Here is a 17,907-nt window from a genome sequence, read left to right as displayed (position 1 = left end):
GGGCGCCGAAGTTCCTTAGGGGCTGATTGGTCGCCGCCGCCGCAGGGCGCCGACCGCGCACGCCGCTCCTGGGGCGGGGCCTCCCGCCGGCCGGCAGGGGGCGCGCGCCGGGAGAAGAGACGACACTTTCATGGAGGGGGCGGAGGCGGAAGCGCGGGAGGGGGCCGCTGTGGCCCGGGACCTGCTGGCCTTGGGGTAAGGGGAACGGGGTGTGGCTGGGGGAGGGGGCGGGGGTGCAGGAAGGGACAGGTTTGCCCTCAGAAATTGCTATTGGCCTTCCCAACCCCCTCCCGCTGCCTCGGCCCCGCCACAGGTATGAGGGCTTCTCGGGGGCGCCGTCGCTGGGCACCTCGTGTCCAGACTTCAGGGCGCTGTGCGCGCGGCTGGCGGCGGAGCTGGCGACTCTGGGCGCCCTGGAGCGGGAGCGAGGGGAGAGCGCGGAGGCTCTGAGAGCCGACGACGGTACGTGTGGAGCGGGCGGCCCGGAGGGGTGGGGCCGCGGGGGTCGCCGCCGCGCCCTGACTTCTCCGGCCTTCTGCAGGCCCCGGCGCCGAGGAAGAATTCCTGCGACAGTTGGCCGGCCTGCTGCAGGAGTTGCACTGCCCAGACCGCGCGCTCTGCGGCGGCGATGGCGCGGCGGCGCTGCGGGAGCCCGGCGCGTGCCTGCTCCTGCTGCGTGAGCCCGGGATACGGAAGTGGGCGAGGCTACGGCCTCCAGAGGGGCGGGCTCAGCATATTTAAGTGGCGCCAGGGTTCGCCCCCCCGGGGGCGTGGTCAGAATTGAGGCGCGCGAGAGGGTTCGAGGTGGGTGGGGTTCGAATTTGGACGTGTCTTGAAGTTCAGGTGGGTTGGATTTGATGTAGCCGGACAGGTGGTCCCTATTAGGTGGGGTTCGAAGTCCGAGCAGGGGACTGGGTCTCAAAGTGGGTGGAGCTTATCCTGGAGGTAGAGCCACGGTTCTAGGTGGGCGGAACTAGAAGGCCGGAGTATTGGAAGCCTGGAGGTTTTGAAGCCGATGGAGCTTTTTGACCCGGGTGGGTGGGGTGGCCGCCCTCCTTGATTGCAACGCTCCCTTTCCCTTATAGGCTTTCTCTGCTCGGAGCTCCAGGCTGCCCGCCTCCTCCGTTTGTACCCCCGGCTGGATCCCAGCCCCGCACCGCCCTGCGGAGAAGGGGCAGAGGAGGGAGCTGGCATGGTCCAGGAACTGATCCTTACCCTCCAAGCTCTGGGGCTGCCCAGACCCACGCCTGGGACCGCCGCCAGCCGGCTGCTGTGGGAGTTGCATGACAAGGTAGAGAGCTGGAGTCGTTTCCGCACCGGGGCCACCCCACTTTCCTTGTAGGGAGAGAGTCCTTTTTTTTTTTCTTTCAAAGATTTTATTTATTTATTTGACAGAAAGAGAGAGCACAAGTAGGCAGAGAGGCAGGCAGAGGGAGAGGGAGAAGCAGGCTCCCCGCTGAGCAGGGAGCCTGACGCGGGGCTCGATCCCAGGACTCTGGGATCATGACCTGAGCCCCCAAGACCCTGGGATCATGACCTGAGCCGAAAGCAGCCGCTTAACCAACTGAGCCACCCAGGCGCCCCAGGGGGAGAGTCCATTCTCCAAAAGCGGCTCTGGCCCGAGTGCCCCAGGCACGGGGATGTTGTTCTAGAGCTGTGACCACCATTCTTGATTCCGAGGCCTGGGTCCTCAGGGCCATGGGGGAACTGGAATCCACGGAGAGTACATCTGGTTTCTGCCCGGTCAACCTCAGACTCCCTTCTCCCGTCAGATCTCTGAGCTGCTGCCTTCCCTGCCCCCAGGGTTCCTACAGCCCCTCCTCAGCTTCCCGCTGGACGCACCCAGATGGGTAAGACTATGTATGACTGTTGGCGAACAGCATCCTCCCCGGAGATGGGAGTGAGGGGGACCCCTGGCATGACTGAGACCTTTTCCCCAGGAGGCATTGGACTCTCTGTGCCAAAGGCTGGGAGATCAGTACTGCTGCCGCCGCTGCCTGCTCCTGAAACGCCTGGACCTCACAACATCTTCTTTCCACTGGAGTGATCGGGCGGAGGTGTGGGAAAAGGACTTGGGCAGGAGCAGGGAGGCCCAGTTGTGGGGGTTACCACTACAGGAAGGAACAACGAGGGCAAGGAATATGACCTTACAGCAGATTCTTAGAATCTTGTAAGGTTTGGGGTTCTAGAATTTCAGGGCCTCGAGGGCATTCTAGAATCTAGAGGTCCAGGGCATTCTAGAATTCCTAGCTCTGAGCTGGGAGTCTCTCCAGAGCTATACCTCTTATTTAGAGATGCGGGAGGTGAGGCCCTAAGTGGAGAGAGATGCTTCAAGAGGACAGATCCCACCTGGAGGGCTCTTGGCCACCTTCTCCATGCCCCTCTCCCCAGGCCCAAGGAGAAGCCATGAAGGCAGTGCTGATCCCAATTCGAGAGGCTCTGACCCCAGAATCAGATGTCTCTGTTGCACACGTCCTGGCTGCCCGAGCAGACCTGTCTCGTCTTGTCCCAGCCACCAGCAAGGCTGCCCGCCGAGGGACCTGCTGTGCCATCAACAAGGTGGGCGCCTGGGAGTGGGGAAGGGCCCCTACATCCTTGGCCTTCAAACTTGGCTCTCTGGTCCCCTTGTTCATTTTTCTTCCTGACACGCAAGTCTGATCAACTCTCAGGTGCTTATGGGCAACGTGCCAGACCGGGGGGGCCGTCCAAATGAGCTGGAGGCTCCCATGCCCAGCTGGCAGAGCAGAAGAGAGGATGGAGGTGGGCGGAAGGCAGGCCGCCAGAACTGGGGTCGCAAGAAGAAGAAGAAGTAAAGGGGGACTGGTGGTTTGGGGGGGTCCTCTGTGATATGCTAATGCCATTGGTAATCCTTGGGGAGTCACTGTGGGTTTCTCTTGGTATCTGGCTCCCAGGCCCCACATCCCCTGCTCCTAAGGTCCCAAATGTCCTCCCGCCATCCACCACTCAACAGCAAGGACCATGTTCTCTGGAAAATAAATTTAATTTATGACAGCTATAGGACCTATCTCTGGGGGGGGGGGCAGGTCAGGGGTGCTCAGGTTTGTGGAGGGGTAAGGGTGTCTTTGTCCCCTGGGTCTCAACAGACCCCTGTTGCTCTGACCCTCATAGTCCTCTGCTCTTTAGCAACACATCTTTCCCTTCCTGTGGGCACAGGGAAGGAGACATGCAGGCATTGGACAAAGAGTTCTCAGGTACCCACCATGTGCTAGCCCTGTTCTTGGCACTAGGGATACAGCAGTGAAAACATATAGCTCATAAAACTCCTGCTCTGCTGGAGTTGACAGTTTCTGGTGAGGAGGCGCAGACATTCAACAAGATAAATAGATAAAAAGTATAGTTTGTTAGATGGGTAAATGACTTTGGAGGAAAACAAGGCAGAGCAGGACTAGGGGGTGGATTGCAACTTTGAGTATGGTCAGAGGGGCCTCCCTGAGAAGGTGACATTAGACCTAAGTCCCAAAGAGGGAGACATGTGGGCCTCTGGAAGAGCATTCTGGGCAGAGGGAACTGCCAGTGCAAAGGCCCTGAGGTAAGCAATATTTTTGGCATGTTCAGGGACCATAGAGGCCAGTGTAGCTGAAGCAGGATGAGTAAGGGGGTGAGTGGTGGTAGGTGAGGTCAGAGAGGTGACGGAAACAGATTGTGGGAGGTGGGCCGCAGTGAGGATTCTGGCTTTTCCCCTAGGTGAGAGGGAGGCATAGAAGGGCCCTGAGCAGGGGAGAGACTCAGGTATTCACAGGCTCCCTGTTCCACCCCTACTCTAGCCTTCTGTCCTGTCTCTGGAACCCCAGAGTTAGGAACATAAGTGCCCAGCCTATCCCCTCCCCGGCCTGACCCGTGCTGTCAGTGTAGCGTACTAGTGAGGAGCTTCCATCTCAGAGGCAGACAGAGGGCCTTGGACTTGAGTCCTGCCTCCAACACTTAGGGGCTCTGCCACCTTGGAGAGCAGCTTAACCTCCCTGGGCCTCAGCTTCCTCGTCTGTGAAATGGGGATGTAAGGAGTTGGTGGGATGATACTTAAGTCTAGACATATCCAACGTGAAATCGCACAGATAACGAAGTTCGGGGAAATGGGAGTACAGGTTGTGGCCACTCTGAGGCAAAGGAAGAAAATAACTTTCCGAGTAAGAGATGATGAACTCTTCACCGAAGGCGGTGTGGATGGGAAGGCGGAGGTGCCTTTGGGGGTCCTGCTGGAGGCCGAATCACAGGACTTGGGACTGACTCTGGGGGAGGTGAGAGACAACAGACCAAGCAGGGTCTAGGAATTCAGCTTGGAGGACTGGGCGGGCGGTGAGGCCGTCGTTGGGAGGGGCACCTGGAAGGAAGAAGACACTGGGTCACGTGGGGAGGATGTGGCGTCTAGGAGTCCGGGCACTGCCAGGGGCAGAGCCTCACCCAGACTTTGTTTAGTAGATGAATGAAAATGCCTCTGGATGTTCTGGTTTTTTAATTCAATCCAAAGGTCTCTACCTTTGAACAGTAAAATTTACTCCACTGACACCAGTTACAGCTCCTGATGTATTTGGTCTCGTCCTTGCCATTTTCTTCTTTTTCCTTTTTTCTCCTTAAAATTCCTTTTCTGTTCTACTATTGGCTACCCCCCTTCCCACTCCAGTGTATTGAAAATTTTATTTTTCTATCAATGTTACAAACTAACCAGGGTCTGTACCCTCCTGCCCACACAATTGAGGACTCTTGCACCTTTTTACTTTCCTATGCTTTCCCAAATCTGCCCGGGTTCCCCCAAGCAAATGGCCTGGACTCCCCTGTATCCAGTTGATGGTGGGGGGCCGTTCGCCTTACCGTCTCTGGTTCCCAGGAAGGGTGTGGGGGCTCTGTCTGGGTCCAAGCATGGCAAAGGTGGCACCCTGTCTCAGGTTCCAGGGATAGTGTATAGGAGAGATTGTCTTCCAAGCCTGTTTGTAGGGTGATAGATGAGAGGGATGTGGGTATGATGGAAAGGGCCTCATGACCTTGGACTTTTATCCCCATCCATCAGGCCCCCTTCCCAGGACTGCCACACCCTGGGTCTTACCACAGCTGGTGTGGGGAACCGGTATGGGTGGGACAGGGGCTCCGGGGGGGCTCATGTCGCCCTTGGCCCCTGGCCTCTTTTTACACTCCACCTTCACACGGTCCCTGCAGTGTTTGTGGCAACACAGCCCACAGTCTAGGAGAAGGTCAGCAGTTAGTGGTCAGAGGCCCAGCCTGCGCCCCGCCTTCATCCGGCCTGTAGGTGCTGGACTCCCTCCCTACCACCAAGGCCTCACTCACCCCGACAGCGGTAGCCTTGCTTGGTGACACCCCAGAGCTGGGAAGAGAAAGCAGAATTGGTGACGTAGGCTAGGGGAGAGAAGGCTGTGGATGGGGCTGGGGTTGGTCTCCGGGAGTGTAGAAACCATCTGGTTTGGGAAATCCTCAAGGCTGGAGGCTTAAGTGGGAACTAAAGGAGTTTGGGGTTATTGTAAGTTTGGGGAATCACCTAGGATGTTAGAATTAGACACAATCTGGAATTAATGAACTATAAATTCTATGGGCAGGGATTGTATCCGTTGTGCGTTCTGCTGTGTGCCCCTCTCGCCAGCCCTCAAGTCTAGAACAACCTGGCGCACTGGAGGTATTCTTTGAATAGGAAGTGAATGAAAAAGTGGGTTTGGGAAGTGATCCAAGGTTCGTGAATTAGTCTTGGTTTGGAGATTGAGAGATCTGTCCATTATCCAGAGTTTGAGGATGCCTTGAATTTGAAAAGTATCCAGGGTTTGAATTATCTGGAGTCTAAAGACTTGGAAATGGATTCTGTTTGGAGATAATCCACCCAGCTTTGTAGATTAGGGTTTTGGATATCCATAGTTTGGCAGTGATCCAGGATGCAGATCATCTGGGATTTGGGCACTATCTAGATTCTGGGCATAGCCAGTGTTTCGGGTTTATATGGGATGTGGGGATGATTTGAGACTAGGGGATTTTCTGGAATTTGGTGATCATCTGGGGCTTGGGGACTGGGAGCCCTCCAGGGCAGGGCTGGCCTTCTGAACCCAGGCTGTGAGGAGTCAGGACTCGGGACTCTCCAGGGGAGATGGGCCCTGATAGAGGGGCAGGGTGCTCACAAAACCACTGCAGCTGTCACAGAAGGTGGGCTTGCGGAAGGTGACCTCCTGGAAGTTGTGCAGGAAGGCCAGGCCCAGCTTGGAGCAGATGGCACTGGCCTGGAGCAGGTAGCCCGTCAGCTCTTCTCGGCTGTAGGAGCCATTCCTAGGGGCAGAGATTACACCTTAGTGTGAATGGCCCCTTTCTCCCAGGAGTCCTGGCAGCCCCAGCATCCTCCCATCCTCCTCTTTGGGGGACCTAGAAGTCAGGAGTACTTACCCCTGGTGGGGGGGTGGGTGAAGCCCATGGCAGGCGAAGGGGAAGTTGCCTGAGAGTCGCTCAAAGTCCTCCTGAGAGATGGTTCCTCGGCCTTCAGGGTCATAATTCTTGAACACAGACTTCAGAGGAGTATGGGAAGGAGAGAGTAAGGCCAAACCATGATCATCAAGGTCTTAGATCTCCTCTGGGTCAGGACTGTACAGATACATTCCTTCCTGGCCCCCCCAGTGGCCAGGCCACAGTCCCCTCCTTACCTCCACCAGCAGCTCCACGTGCCGACCCAGGGTGGCCCTGTCGGGCTTGGGTGTCACGCCAGGGGCCCACTCCACCACCAGGGGTGCTTTGAAGGGGGAGGGTGGCTGGGGCAGGGACAGAGGGGCACAGTTAGTGCATGGGCTTGGGCTGGTGGGCAGGGGTCAGGGGTCAGTTCTCACCAGACTCTTGGGACAGCGGGGCTCGCGGGCGTAAGAAAGCTCATAGATCTCATCCTCCGTGTAGAAGAGATCCAGGGAAAGCTGGGGGGTGGGGGGGAGGGCGTTACAGATTCTCACCTCCATCCTCCTGCCTACAGCCTGCGCCCTCCCCACTTTCATCCTCTTTCCAAAGCCCCTCTTCTCTGGGGACTCCTAGGCTCCTCTCTCCCACCGAGCCACCATTCCGTCTCCACACCCCCGTTCCCTAGTCCAGAAATGCCATCTTCTCACGGAGGCTTTTTTTTTTTTTTTTTGGGTCCTGTTTAAAATGGTAAACCCCTATTACTTTCCTTGCTGGTTTCTACTTTAGTTTTCACTATTAGCACTTATCCTCCAAGAGACCATATGATTTATTCATTTACTTTGTTTTATTGGCTGTCTCCCCTACTGGGAAGTCAGCCCCACAAGAACAGCAGTTTTTTTTTTTTCCTGACGCGCTGACTGCTGTGAGCCTAAGTGCCTAAAGTAGTGTCTGGCTCACAGCAGGTGCTCGATAAATATTTGGGCTCGATGGCCTTCTAGAATCAGCAAAGCACAGAGCCTTGGGCACCAATCATCTTAGGGCAAGGCCAGCTTCACAGGCAGGCCCCACACTTGGAAGGGCCCTACTTCATTTAATGCCCTGCTGTCACCGTCTTGAAATTATGAAGAATTTTGAACAAGGAGCCCCACATTTTCATTTTGCACGGGGCACTGTGAATTATGTAGCTGGTCCTGTCTTGGGGTCCAAAAATCAGTCTTAGACTCCATGGCCTTTAGAATCCCAGTCTCTCTCAATTTCTAGCTCCATGGGCAGGGCAGGAGGATACATATATAAAATTATATTATATAAATAGCATACAGCCAGAACCCCACACTCCCAGTGTGAGGATGTAGTGTGGTGGTTAACATATGTTAACACACAGGTTCTGAGGCTGACCTGCTTGGGTTCAAATCTGGGTTTTATTGCCGTGGGACAGCAGACCAGTGACTTCACCTTGTGGGCCTCAGTTTCCCAATCTGTAGAATGGGCACGACAAGGATGCGGATCCCCCAGCACCCAGGACCCCAAATCTCTACAGCCTGCAGGTTCAGTCCCTGGGCACCCCGGGCAGGGCGGCTCACCGTGAGCAGGTGCAGCAGGTCCTCGCTGGCGCTGCACGGCGGGTGCTGCCTTTGGAGGGCCGCCAGCTCCTGCAGCCGCAGGTAGAGGCTGTTGAGTTTGGGTAGGTGCAGGCGGCCATCAGGCAACCTGTCGGGCTGTGCCTCGTGCAGGGACACCAGGTCTTTGAGGTGCACGCCCAGTACGGGCAGCCGGAAGCCCGTGCATTCAGCCCAGGTGCGGCGGTAGCGCGCGTAGTTGTTATGGGCAGCAAGCAGCTCAGACAGCTCTAGCAGGGCCTGTGCGTGAGGGCATATTATGGGGAGTGGGGAATGTTATGGGGGAGGCCATGTCTGCTCCCTTAGTCTCCTGGAGGGGGTATCCTGGCAGCCTCCCATTTGGGTTCCGGACTCCCAGGGGCCCAGTGGCATTTTGGACATCGACCTAAGCCCCTCCATGCCCCACATTGGCCTCAGCATCCCCCCCACACTGCTCTTCCTTTTGGGTCCCCATCTCAGGAAAGCTCCATATCCCCCATTCCCCAGGCTAGAGTGATTTTTTTCCAAAACTGAAATCTGATTATGGGTGCTGGCATCATTACCAACCCTTTCCTAGCTCCCCATTGCCCTTTGGATAAAGCCCAGACACCTTAGTTCGGCCTGCAAGTCTCAACAGGATCTTCCCTTGGGCATCTCCAGCCTAATTTCCAGCCAGATTCTGACTTCACACACTGGACTCATGAATAACTCACTCTCCCCATACACTTCCCGGGACAGTCCTAACCTATGCTCTTCCCATGGGTGGCCTAAATTTGGTGTCCTTAGGGGCATCATTTCAGTCCCCACCTGGTTCTCTGCTACCATCTCTCTGATCTATCTCCCTCCAGTCCTGCTCAGGACTGGAAACAGAGAGGGGAGAGGGGTCAGCATGATGCGTGCATGGTTGAAGAGGCAGGAAGAAAGGCAGAGGACAGTCTGGGGTTCTGTCCCATTTGGAGGAGCAAGGTCTCCAGGTGGCTCCAGGGCCCCTGGGTAGGAATGGAGGGGATGGGGAAAAAGTGTGTGGGGGGGTTCAGGATAATTGACTGCTGGAACTTTGGGGAGAATAGTGGGGGTTCACCTTGGTGCTGTCAGGGCTCAGGTGGGCATGGGAGTCCTTGAGTCTGGAGATGGCACTGTGACACAGGCCCCCCGTGACGGCCATCAATGTGTTGAAATTCTGGAGCTGGTGGAGCCTCTAGGAAGGGAGGGTGATACAGAGATGGTGGTTATCACATGCAGGATAGGCAAAATGGGGTTCCCACGACTGCATCCCAGTTGAATTGTGGTGTCAGGCATGTGTGGGTATGGGCCACTGTGAGCATCAGGTGAGAGGTGTCAGGCAGGAGTGGGTGTGTCAGGAAGGAGTGGGCTGCAAGCAGGTATATGGACATTACATGGGGGTGTCAGGCAGGTGATAGACTGATGTGAGGTCAGAAAAAAGGCCGGGGGGGGCGTAGTCAGGCGAGTGTGAGGAGTTAGGTTTGGGGACTAGACAGGTGTGGGGGATTCAGACAGATGTCAGGTGACAGGCACCTGGGGGTCAGACTGCTCTGAGAGTCAGGTGAAGGGAGACGGCCTGGGCTCTGGGCCGGAGTTAGGAGCCGGGCAGAGGTGAATGGGGCCAGAGGGAAATGGAAGGGTTGGCAGGACAAGAGAGACAAGTGTGGGGTCAGCAGGGCATTGGGGGCAACTGCCTCATCCTCCCCTTTTTCAAGTTTGCCGGGCAGAGGTTGCTGTGGGGAGGGGGAGGAGCCAGAGAGGAATGGGAGACACTCTGACCGGGAGACCCCTGGGCAGACACTGGAACTTTTAAGTCCGCGAGGGCCGCACAGGCTACGAGAGGAAGGGCGTGGCCTGCGAGGAAGTACGCAAAGGGGCGTGGCCACGGCGGGGGAAGGAGGCTCCCTTTTCTCCAGAAAGGAGGGAAGGTATCTGTTTAGGGAAGGGGAAGAGAGAGGTTGTGACACAGTGGGGCTGGGCCAGGGAGAGACCTGACGTGATGGGGAGGGAGGCATGCAGTCTGTCCCGAAGGGACGGCTGGGGCCTAGAGACTGAGGTAGAGGGTGATGCAAACGTGGGGGCCTGCCAGAGACGCTTTCGCCGTCCTGTGAACAGAATATTCGGGCTTAGGGCTTGGGAGACGGGTCAAGAGGGGACGTCGTCAACAGCTACGTCTAGGACCAATTGGAGGGCCAGGGCGGGTTCAGCGTGGTAGTATCAAGGCCAAGGAAGAAGTGCAGTCGCAGTCCTGGGTTAAAACCTCTGGACCAGGACCTCGGGGGCGAAGTCGGGGTGGGCGTGATGCGAAGGGGGCGGGCCCAGGGTGTGGATGACGTCACCGCCGGGGCTGGTCAGCTGTGGCGAGGGCCTGGCAGCTGGACCGGGTTGGGGGTGGGGGTCAGATAGCTGCGCGCGGCGGTTCCCTCAGCCCCTCGGGGCGGGCCTCACCTGTGCCACCTGGATGAACTTGTCCAGAACCTGCGCGCGCTGTGCCGGCCCGGGACGGCTCAGCACCATGACCTGCACCCAGCGGGACACGCTGTTGCTGAGCCCTACGGATCCCTCCAGGGCCGGGCAGCCCCGCACGGAGCCCTGCAAAACGTAGCCCCGCAGGTCCTGGGGCTGGGGGTGAGGTGGGCGTCAGGGTGGGCAGTGGCGCTTCTGCCTTGCCCTCACACGCCCATCCCCCTAGCAGTTGTGACCTCTGAGGCCCTAGTCTGGCTGTCACATGTCCTTGACGTCACCGTGGCCCTCTCCCTCTGAAGAGAAATATTTAAATAAAGTCAGGCGCTGTTCTGAGCCCTCTGTCCTATTAACCAGTTTAATCCTCACATCAACTCTACTGAGTGAATACCATACTATATTATTCGCATTTTAGAGATGAGGCCGTTGAGGCACAGAGAGGATAATTTGCCCAGGGTCACACAGGTGTGAACCCAGTCTATTGCTCATAACTGTATACCTGACTGGTATACAGTCAGCAAAAGGAAGGATGGCAAAGAAGGCATGAAAGCAGTTTCTCTTTGTTCTGCTCAAGGGGTCAACATTCCATACCTACACGTACTGCACCTTGTGTGCGTGTGTGAACAATCAGCAAATTTTCACACTAAGGAACCAGATCACTGCCTTCCCTTGAAGTGGTGGTGGCAATAGCTAATACTTATATATAGGTTGAAGCATATGAAATTATCATTTGGGTAGGTAAAATATGGCAATTTCAAGTCCTTCTACCAGGTAGCATTCACTCTGGAGCTGACACTGAACCTATAAGGCAGGAAATGTTAAATTCCCCTTTTTACAGATAATGGAACTGAGACACAGTGAACTTAAATGCTTCTTGAATAAATGAATAATTAATAAAATATTTTGAGCGCTTACTATGTGCCAGACACTGTGACAAGCATTTCTTTTTTTAAAGTAGGCTCCACACCCAATGTGGGGCTCGAACTCACGACCCTGATATCAAGACCTGAGATCAAGAGTCAGATGTTCAACCGACTGAGCCACCCAGGTGCCCCCTGACAAGTATTTTTAAGTGGGCATATTAATTTAATTCTCCCAACCATCTAATGAAGTATTATGACCTCCATTTTATAAATGAGAAATCTGAGTCCCAGAGAGGTTGAGAATCTAATTCAAAGTTACACAGATAAGGAAGGGCTGATGGATTTGAACCCAGGGGTTCTGTCCTCAGCCAGCTTAACTCATTTTCCCGAGCTTTCTAGGACCCACGTTTGAGAGTTTGAGATCCCTGCCTAATGTAGGGGTCATCTGAGTCTTGCCAGGCTCCACCCCACTCCCAGCCATTCCCAGCTGGGGGAAGGGAGTCCTCACCGTGATGGCCTGGAAGGACCGGAACTCCAGATAAGTGAGATGCTGAGCCAGCTCCCCCGTCTCCAGGTGGTCGAAAAGCAAGGACACTTTGCGCTTTTTGCCTAGGCCTGGGCTGTTCATGGGGGGTGGGGGGCCAGGGCCACCTGGGCTCAGCCTGGGGGCAAAGAGGGGCAGGGTATTGGAGGGGTACAGGGTGGAGGATGTGGGGGTGAGGAGGGGGATGGGAGAATGGGGGTGGAGAGTGACTGACTCACAGGTTGGAGGAGTCTCCCAGGCTCCTCTGGGCAGAGTTGCCCTCCTGCTCCACAGTGGCCCAGAAGCGACCTATAACCTCTTCTAACTGAGGCTCTTGGTGTACCGTCTCAGGGTGTTGGGTCAGCCAGTATCTGAGGGTGGTTTAGAGATGGTGGGATGAGGCTGGGGGTGGGGAAGTTCTCTAAAAGGGGTCTCTTGGGCTGAGGAATCTCTAGGTACTGAACTAGGGGTCTTTGAAAGGTCAGGGTTGGAGAGGCACCAGCCTGGGGCTCTCTCTAGGAATAGAACTGGGGGCCTCTAACCACAGGCTGGGGAATCAATGGGAGATAAACTGGGGGGATCTCTTGGAGGTAGAATTGCTAGGAAGCAGGATAGTGGGGGGCGGGTCTCAAGAACTAAGCTGGGGCCTCTGAAGGGTGAGACGTTTGGGCAACAAGGTGAGGGGGATCTTAAAAGTAAGGCCAGGGCATGTGGGGGGCTGGGGAATCAGAGCTGGAGGTCTCTGAGCATCAGCTAGGAGAGGGTCTCTAGGATCTGGTCATGGATCTCTAAGAGGTAAGGGTTCTAAGGAGCAGAACTGGGAGGGTCCTGGGAACCAAACCAAAACCAAGGCTGTCTCAGAAGTGGTATTTGGGGGAGCAGGGCTTGGTGGGCCTGTGAGGAATGAGTCTGGGGAATCTCTGGGAGGTGTTTTTTGGGGGTAGGGAATAGGATGGGGGTCTTGGGTCATGGGAGTAGAGGTCTGGGCCCAGCCCTACCTGACCAGGTGACAGATCTGCAGCCGCCTCTGCTCTTGTGTGTTCCCTGTGGCCTCCTGGTACTTGAGTTCTGGTCAAGGCTCTGATATCCAGCATGCCAGACCTGCCTGTTCACCCTGTCCCCATTTCCCAGACTCTCACGTCTCTGCCCTCTACCCTCCACCCCCTGCTCATGGCCCTGGGAGGATATAAGGTCAGCAGACGGGCAGCGAGGTGGGCAGAAGGCAGCACCCAGCTGTGCATGGCCAGTACCATGTTGAGAATGTGGTCCCCACGGCGCAGGCTGCCAGCTGAGTCTGGGGGGTGGGAGAAGGGGACTCTGTGTCGGAATGGCTCCCGGGCAAGAGACTGCACGGTCTCCAGAGCCCGTTGGATTGGCTGGTTCAAACTCCAGCTCTACCTGTTTCTCCCTGCATGAACTAGGGCAAGCAACTTGGTCTCCTGAGGGTGTCTCGGTTTCCTTGTCTGTACTGGGCATAGACCACAGCACCTGGCAAGTCATGGTGTAGATGGAAATAGCATCACACCTCCTCCCCCTCCGCATCTCAGGAAAAAGAAATGCACATGTTTCTCTTATCCTGAATGTCCCATGATTGAGATTCATTCCACACAGCCTTGCTACCATTTTATACGCCCCACCCCCAAACAGGCCTAGAGAGAGGTGGCTGCTTTACCACCTTAGGACTAGGGAGGCTGGTCAGGGAAAGGGACACTCACCGAAGGACTGAATGCATTTCTCCAGCAGTTCGTCTTCACTGCAGTCGCCCTCGTTCAGCATGCCCAAAGCCATGGAAGCCATGACCTTGCTGATTTCCCGGGGGCTGGGGCACGTCTTGTGGCGCCGGGCCTGTCGGGGCCGGCTCCGGCCCCCTGTCTTTCCTGGGCATTCCTGGTGGGACTTCCTATGGGCACACCCCCCAGGGAATCATGGGAACCCCGTCCTTCGGACAGACCCCCAGAATTCTTGACTCCAAAACCCCAAGGCATCATGGAAGAAAACCCCTGGAGTATTTCAGATCATGGGAACCTTCTCCTACAGGTAAACTCAAAGCGTTACTCCTGCCCCCTTCAGGAATCAGGGGAAAAGACTCTTAAGACCACCCTGAACCCCCAGAAAATCATGGAGAAGAAGACCCCCAGGATTACTAAGGACCCTCCAGGGAATCATAAGAACTCCTTCCTCCAGGCATTGACCCCAAACTCCCCTTGCCTGTAAAGTCCCAAGGCATTATGGAGAGACTTTCTGTCGGCAGAACCCTGGGGTGACTCTTGACCTCCCAGGGAATCAAGGGAGAAGACCACTGCGCCCCCATCCCTCCTACTCCTGCTCCCCCAGTCATTCCTGTCCTCCTCAGGTTCTGCCTTCAGGGAGATTCCTCAGAATTCCCCCTCTGCCCTCCAGTGCTGGTCCTTTCTTCCCCCAGCCCTCATGAAAGCAGCAGACTGCTGAGATTCTATCTGTCCCTCCTCCCTGAGCTGGACCCCCTACTACAGTGACAGGCCCCTCCCCCAAGCCAGTATTTTGGCAGGACCTGAGTCTTAGCCACCAGCCTGGGCCCCTAGGTTTGGAGAGAAGATATGGGTGCAAAGTGGCCTCACCAGGGCTCTTCAGAGCTGGGCAGGGTCCCTGGGGTGAGGCAGCTTCAAGGAAAGTTTAAAAATAACCCTCGCTCTGCCTTGTGCCTCCCTGAGGCTCGTGGTCCAGTTGGGGAAAAGGGTAATGGAGAGACAGGGATGGTGGAGGAAGGAGAGAGCTGAATGCGCTTGGCTTCCACAAGGGTGGAAATGGGATTAGAGAAATTTCTGTTGGCTGTGTGACTTTGTGCTAGTCACTTAATGTCTCTGGGCTTCAGTTTCCCCACATGAAAAATGAGAATCATCCTTAGACCTTCCCTAGGAATTTATTATGAACAGTCAGTGCCTTGCTCTTCAAAAGTGCTAAATAAAGGACTTAGTTTGGGGTGCCTGGGTGGCTTAGTCAGTTAAGCATCTGCCTTTGGGCTCAGGTCATGATCTCAGGGTCCTGGGATCGAGCCCCACATGGAGCCTGCTCAGTGGGGAGTCTGCTTCTCCCTCTCCTTTTGCCCCTTCACCCACTCATGCATGCACTCTCTCTCTGTCTCAAATAAATAAATAAAATCTTTAAAAAAATAAATAAGGGACTTAGTTTGCTCAGGCTGTTCAGTGGCCAGAGAAGGGAAAGTTGAACTTGGGATACAGAGAAAGTGATGGGGCAAACTAGAAGCCAGGCCTGGGGTACGGAGTGAAAGCAGAAGTGGGGAGACCCTCATCACAAGGGCACTGCCATGTCCTGGCGCATCCTAAGGATTCAGGGGATCAGTCCTGAGTGTTCTTGAGCTGGCATTTACTGAGTACTGAATATATGCTGGGCAGAGGCCTGAGCACCTGTCTAGTTCAGTGGTTTTCAAAGCATGGTCCAACTGATACCACCAGCATCACCTGGAAACTCAATAGAAATACAAATTCTCAGGTCCCACCAGAGACCTACAGAATCAGAAACTTTGGAGGTGGGGCCCAGCCATCTGTGTGTGTGTGTTTTAAGATTTTTTACTTTTAAGTAATCTCTGTCCCCATCGTGGGGCTCGAACTCACAACCCTGAGATCAAGAGTCTCCTGCTCCACCTACTGAGCCAGCCAGGCGCCCCGACAATCTGGGTTTTACAAGCCCTCCAGGTGGTTCCGATGCATGCTCAAGCTTAAGAACCACTGGTCTAGACTGTCTCACTGAGGACTTCCTGGCCCCTCTGAGGAGGGGCTATGATTATTCTATTAACAGAGGAAGAAACTGGGGCACAGAGCAATTAAGTAACTTACCTAAGGTCACACAGCCAGAAAAATGAGGCAGCCAGGTCTCCACCACTAAACTGCTGGGTATTATGGGGAGGGGACCCCTTTGCCCATCAGAGACATGCCAGAGGAGGCTGGAGGAGCGACCCAGGCTAGGGACCCAGCCACCATCGCCCCGGTGAGGACAGGAAAGCAAGCTGGTCCAGGTCATGGGAAGCCTGTTCCAGAAGCTGCGAGGCCCTTACCTGTGGACCATCTGCTTTCCGTAGTGCCTGGAGCGGCCAGGAGGGGTTTAAGAAGCAGGAGAGCTGCCCTGCCCTGCGTCACACTCCCCTCCCCCGGGGCAGGGCCCTGCAGGAGCCTGGAGTTTCCAGTCCAGGGGCAGGGGGCAGCAAGGGAGCGACCGTGATGGGACACCAGGAGGAGCCCAGGGAGGACAGAGACACCCAATCTAGGGAGCAAGGAGAAGTGGGGGCGGGGCAGAAGGGGATACAGAGCAGCTGAAACTCCAGACAGTGAGGATGAGCCCCAGATGCTCAAACACACAGCCCCAGCCCTAGCAGCTCTGGACTCCCTGAAGTACCGTTCATCTGGAGCCCCCTGCTCCTGCCCTTGGAACCCAACCCTCTGCTGGCAGCCTTAGTACTCCCCAGCCTTCCCACGCAGCCAGAGGCCCAGGGGCTTAGGGCGCTGCCGGTCTCCTTGGGGAGGGTCCTCTCACCTCTTGCTGTCTTTCCTGTTCATGTTTCCTGGTGGGGGGAGGGGGTCTTGCAAGAGTCTGGCTCAGTTCTTCCCCCCCACCAAGTGTCCAGCTTCTTAGCCCCTTGGGAGCTTGGGCCTCCTCTGTGCTTGGGAAGGAAAGAGGAACTGCCCCTCCCCACCCAGCCCCAGGCCAGGGGGAAGGAAGAGGCTGGGGAGAGACCAAAGGTCCCCCCTCCCCCACATGGGGATCCCTTCAGGCTGAGGTTTCCGGTGCTGCAGGCCCCCACCCCCAGTCGCCCAGCGGGCTCTCTATCTCCCCGATCTTTCGGTCTCTAGACCCGTGATTCTCTGTTCTGTCACTGCTGTACTTCAACAAGAGCAGGTTTTGTTTGTTTTTTTTTTAATATGCCTATTATGACACATTTATGTAAAAACGTACTCAGAAAGTCTATATTTCTATAAGGATATATTCATGTATCTAATACACAGAGGTTTGAATGGAAAGTCACAAGACATAATACTTTGTATATTTCTTCTTATTATTTCTTTTATTCCTGGTTTCATTTTAAGAATAACCATTTGTATCCCAGAAAACATTTTCATTTTATTATATTTGTTGTAACAAACCCTTACGTAGTGCTTACTGTATACCACACAGTGTTCTAAGAGCTTTTAAAATATTAACTCATTTCATCATCACACAATCGTAAAGACTGTTCTCTTATTATGAAAAACATCATAGATGGAGGTAAACTCTCTGGGGGCCCCTTTCCCCCTTAGGCAGGGGTGACCAATATCACATATTGTTGGGTTTCATTTGATCTGTAGGCTGTGCGTTTGTTTAGGTACATAAATACATGCTCAAAGAAATGCAGACTTTTCTTTTGAGTTTGTGTGCTTTTTTTTCTTTTCCTTAAATGTGTCATGCTTGTCATTTGTAAATTGATGACCAAAAACACAAATCCTAAGTGTTTAGGTTGATGAGTTGTGATAAACTGAGCGTATCTCCGCGTCAGTGACAAAATCGAGAAACGTTTCCATCCTACCCAAACTCCCCTGCACAAGCCCCATCCCAGTCCTGCCTCCCAAAAGTTGCCCCTAGCCTGATTTCTTTTTATTTTTTTAAAAAGATTTTATTTATTTATATGAGACAGAATGAGAGAGAGAGCACATGAGAGGGGGGAGGGTCAGAGGGAGAAGCAGACCCCCTGCTGAGCAGGGAGCCCGATGCGGGACTCGATGCGGGACTCCAGGATCATGACCCGAGCCGAAGGCAGTCGCCTAACCAACTGAGCCACCCAGGCACCCCAGCCACTATCCTGATTTCTATCAGGGTAGTTTTGCCCAGGGTTTGAGTGGCTTATAAATGGAATAATTTATTGTGTCTGACTTCTTCCCCTTAATAATCATGTTTTCGTGATTCTTGCATGTTATACTTGGTTGTAGTTATCCTTTCGGTTCCCGCACTGCGTGACTATTCCACACTTTATTGAGCAATTTTCCTGTAATGGACAGGTGAGTTGCTTCCAGTGTGGGGCTATTGTGAAGAAGGCTGCCTGTGAACC

At 54.9% G+C, this 17,907-nt stretch overlaps 2 protein-coding genes across 5 annotated transcripts; one reads left to right on the top strand and one right to left on the bottom strand.

Moving 5' to 3' along the window:
- The first annotated feature begins 61 nt into the window (after window positions 1-61).
- FAM98C (family with sequence similarity 98 member C) lies at window positions 62-3,012 on the top strand. Of its 2 annotated transcripts, none has more exons than XM_025854235.2 (8): window positions 62-195; window positions 314-462; window positions 542-676; window positions 1,086-1,291; window positions 1,773-1,850; window positions 1,941-2,057; window positions 2,392-2,559; window positions 2,670-3,012. In XM_025854235.2, the coding sequence occupies exons 1-8, from the start codon at window positions 131-133 to the stop codon at window positions 2,811-2,813; spliced, it is 1,062 nt and encodes a 353-aa protein (XP_025710020.1). In that variant the 5' UTR covers window positions 62-130; the 3' UTR covers window positions 2,814-3,012. The 2 variants fall into 2 exon arrangements, with proteins under 2 accessions (XP_025710020.1, XP_025710019.1); XM_025854234.2 differs by having other exon boundaries at window positions 1,695-1,850.
- On the bottom strand, window positions 2,983-16,517 carry RASGRP4 (RAS guanyl releasing protein 4). Of its 3 annotated transcripts, XM_025854231.2 has the most exons (17): window positions 16,362-16,517; window positions 13,550-13,734; window positions 13,023-13,128; window positions 12,833-12,895; window positions 12,074-12,205; window positions 11,820-11,973; window positions 10,434-10,607; window positions 9,064-9,180; window positions 7,968-8,243; window positions 6,825-6,905; window positions 6,645-6,749; window positions 6,391-6,509; window positions 6,132-6,276; window positions 5,299-5,335; window positions 5,060-5,194; window positions 4,828-4,940; window positions 2,983-4,339 (listed from the first exon to the last, which is right to left on the bottom strand). In XM_025854231.2, the coding sequence occupies exons 1-17, from the start codon at window positions 16,382-16,384 to the stop codon at window positions 4,283-4,285; spliced, it is 2,022 nt and encodes a 673-aa protein (XP_025710016.1). In that variant the 5' UTR covers window positions 16,385-16,517; the 3' UTR covers window positions 2,983-4,282. The 3 variants fall into 3 exon arrangements, with proteins under 3 accessions (XP_025710016.1, XP_025710017.1, XP_073741502.1); XM_025854232.2 differs by lacking the exon at window positions 6,825-6,905; XM_073885401.1 differs by lacking the exons at window positions 12,833-12,895; window positions 13,023-13,128; window positions 16,362-16,517 and having other exon boundaries at window positions 13,550-13,699.
- Between the last annotated feature and the right edge of the window lie 1,390 nt (window positions 16,518-17,907).

The sequence above is a fragment of the Callorhinus ursinus genome, unplaced genomic scaffold, assembly GCF_003265705.2.
Source record: "Callorhinus ursinus isolate GAN/ISIS: 27379988/994484 unplaced genomic scaffold, GSC_fseal_2.0 scaffold61, whole genome shotgun sequence".
Lineage (NCBI taxonomy): Eukaryota > Metazoa > Chordata > Mammalia > Carnivora > Otariidae > Callorhinus > Callorhinus ursinus.
The sequence above is the reverse complement of the archived record's forward strand: the minus strand, read 5'-3'. Positions and strand labels throughout refer to the sequence as shown.

Coding starts and splice junctions, on each gene's coding strand:
- FAM98C (XM_025854234.2), top strand. CDS start 131: ATGGAGGGGGCGGAGGCGGAAGCGCGGGAGGGGGCCGCTGTGGCCCGG. Junction 1,292..1,694: donor TGTGGGAGTTGCATGACAAG/GTAGAGAGCTGG, acceptor CTGGGTCCTCAG/GGCCATGGGGGAACTGGAAT. Junction 2,058..2,391: donor ACTGGAGTGATCGGGCGGAG/GTGTGGGAAAAG, acceptor CCCTCTCCCCAG/GCCCAAGGAGAAGCCATGAA.
- RASGRP4 (XM_025854231.2), bottom strand. CDS start 16,384: ATGAACAGGAAAGACAGCAAGAG. Junction 8,244..9,063: donor TGAGCCCTGACAGCACCAAG/GTGAACCCCCAC, acceptor CCTCACGCACAG/GCCCTGCTAGAGCTGTCTGA. Junction 4,340..4,827: donor CTTCCTGGGAACCAGAGACG/GTAAGGCGAACG, acceptor TCTTCCTTCCAG/GTGCCCCTCCCAACGACGGC.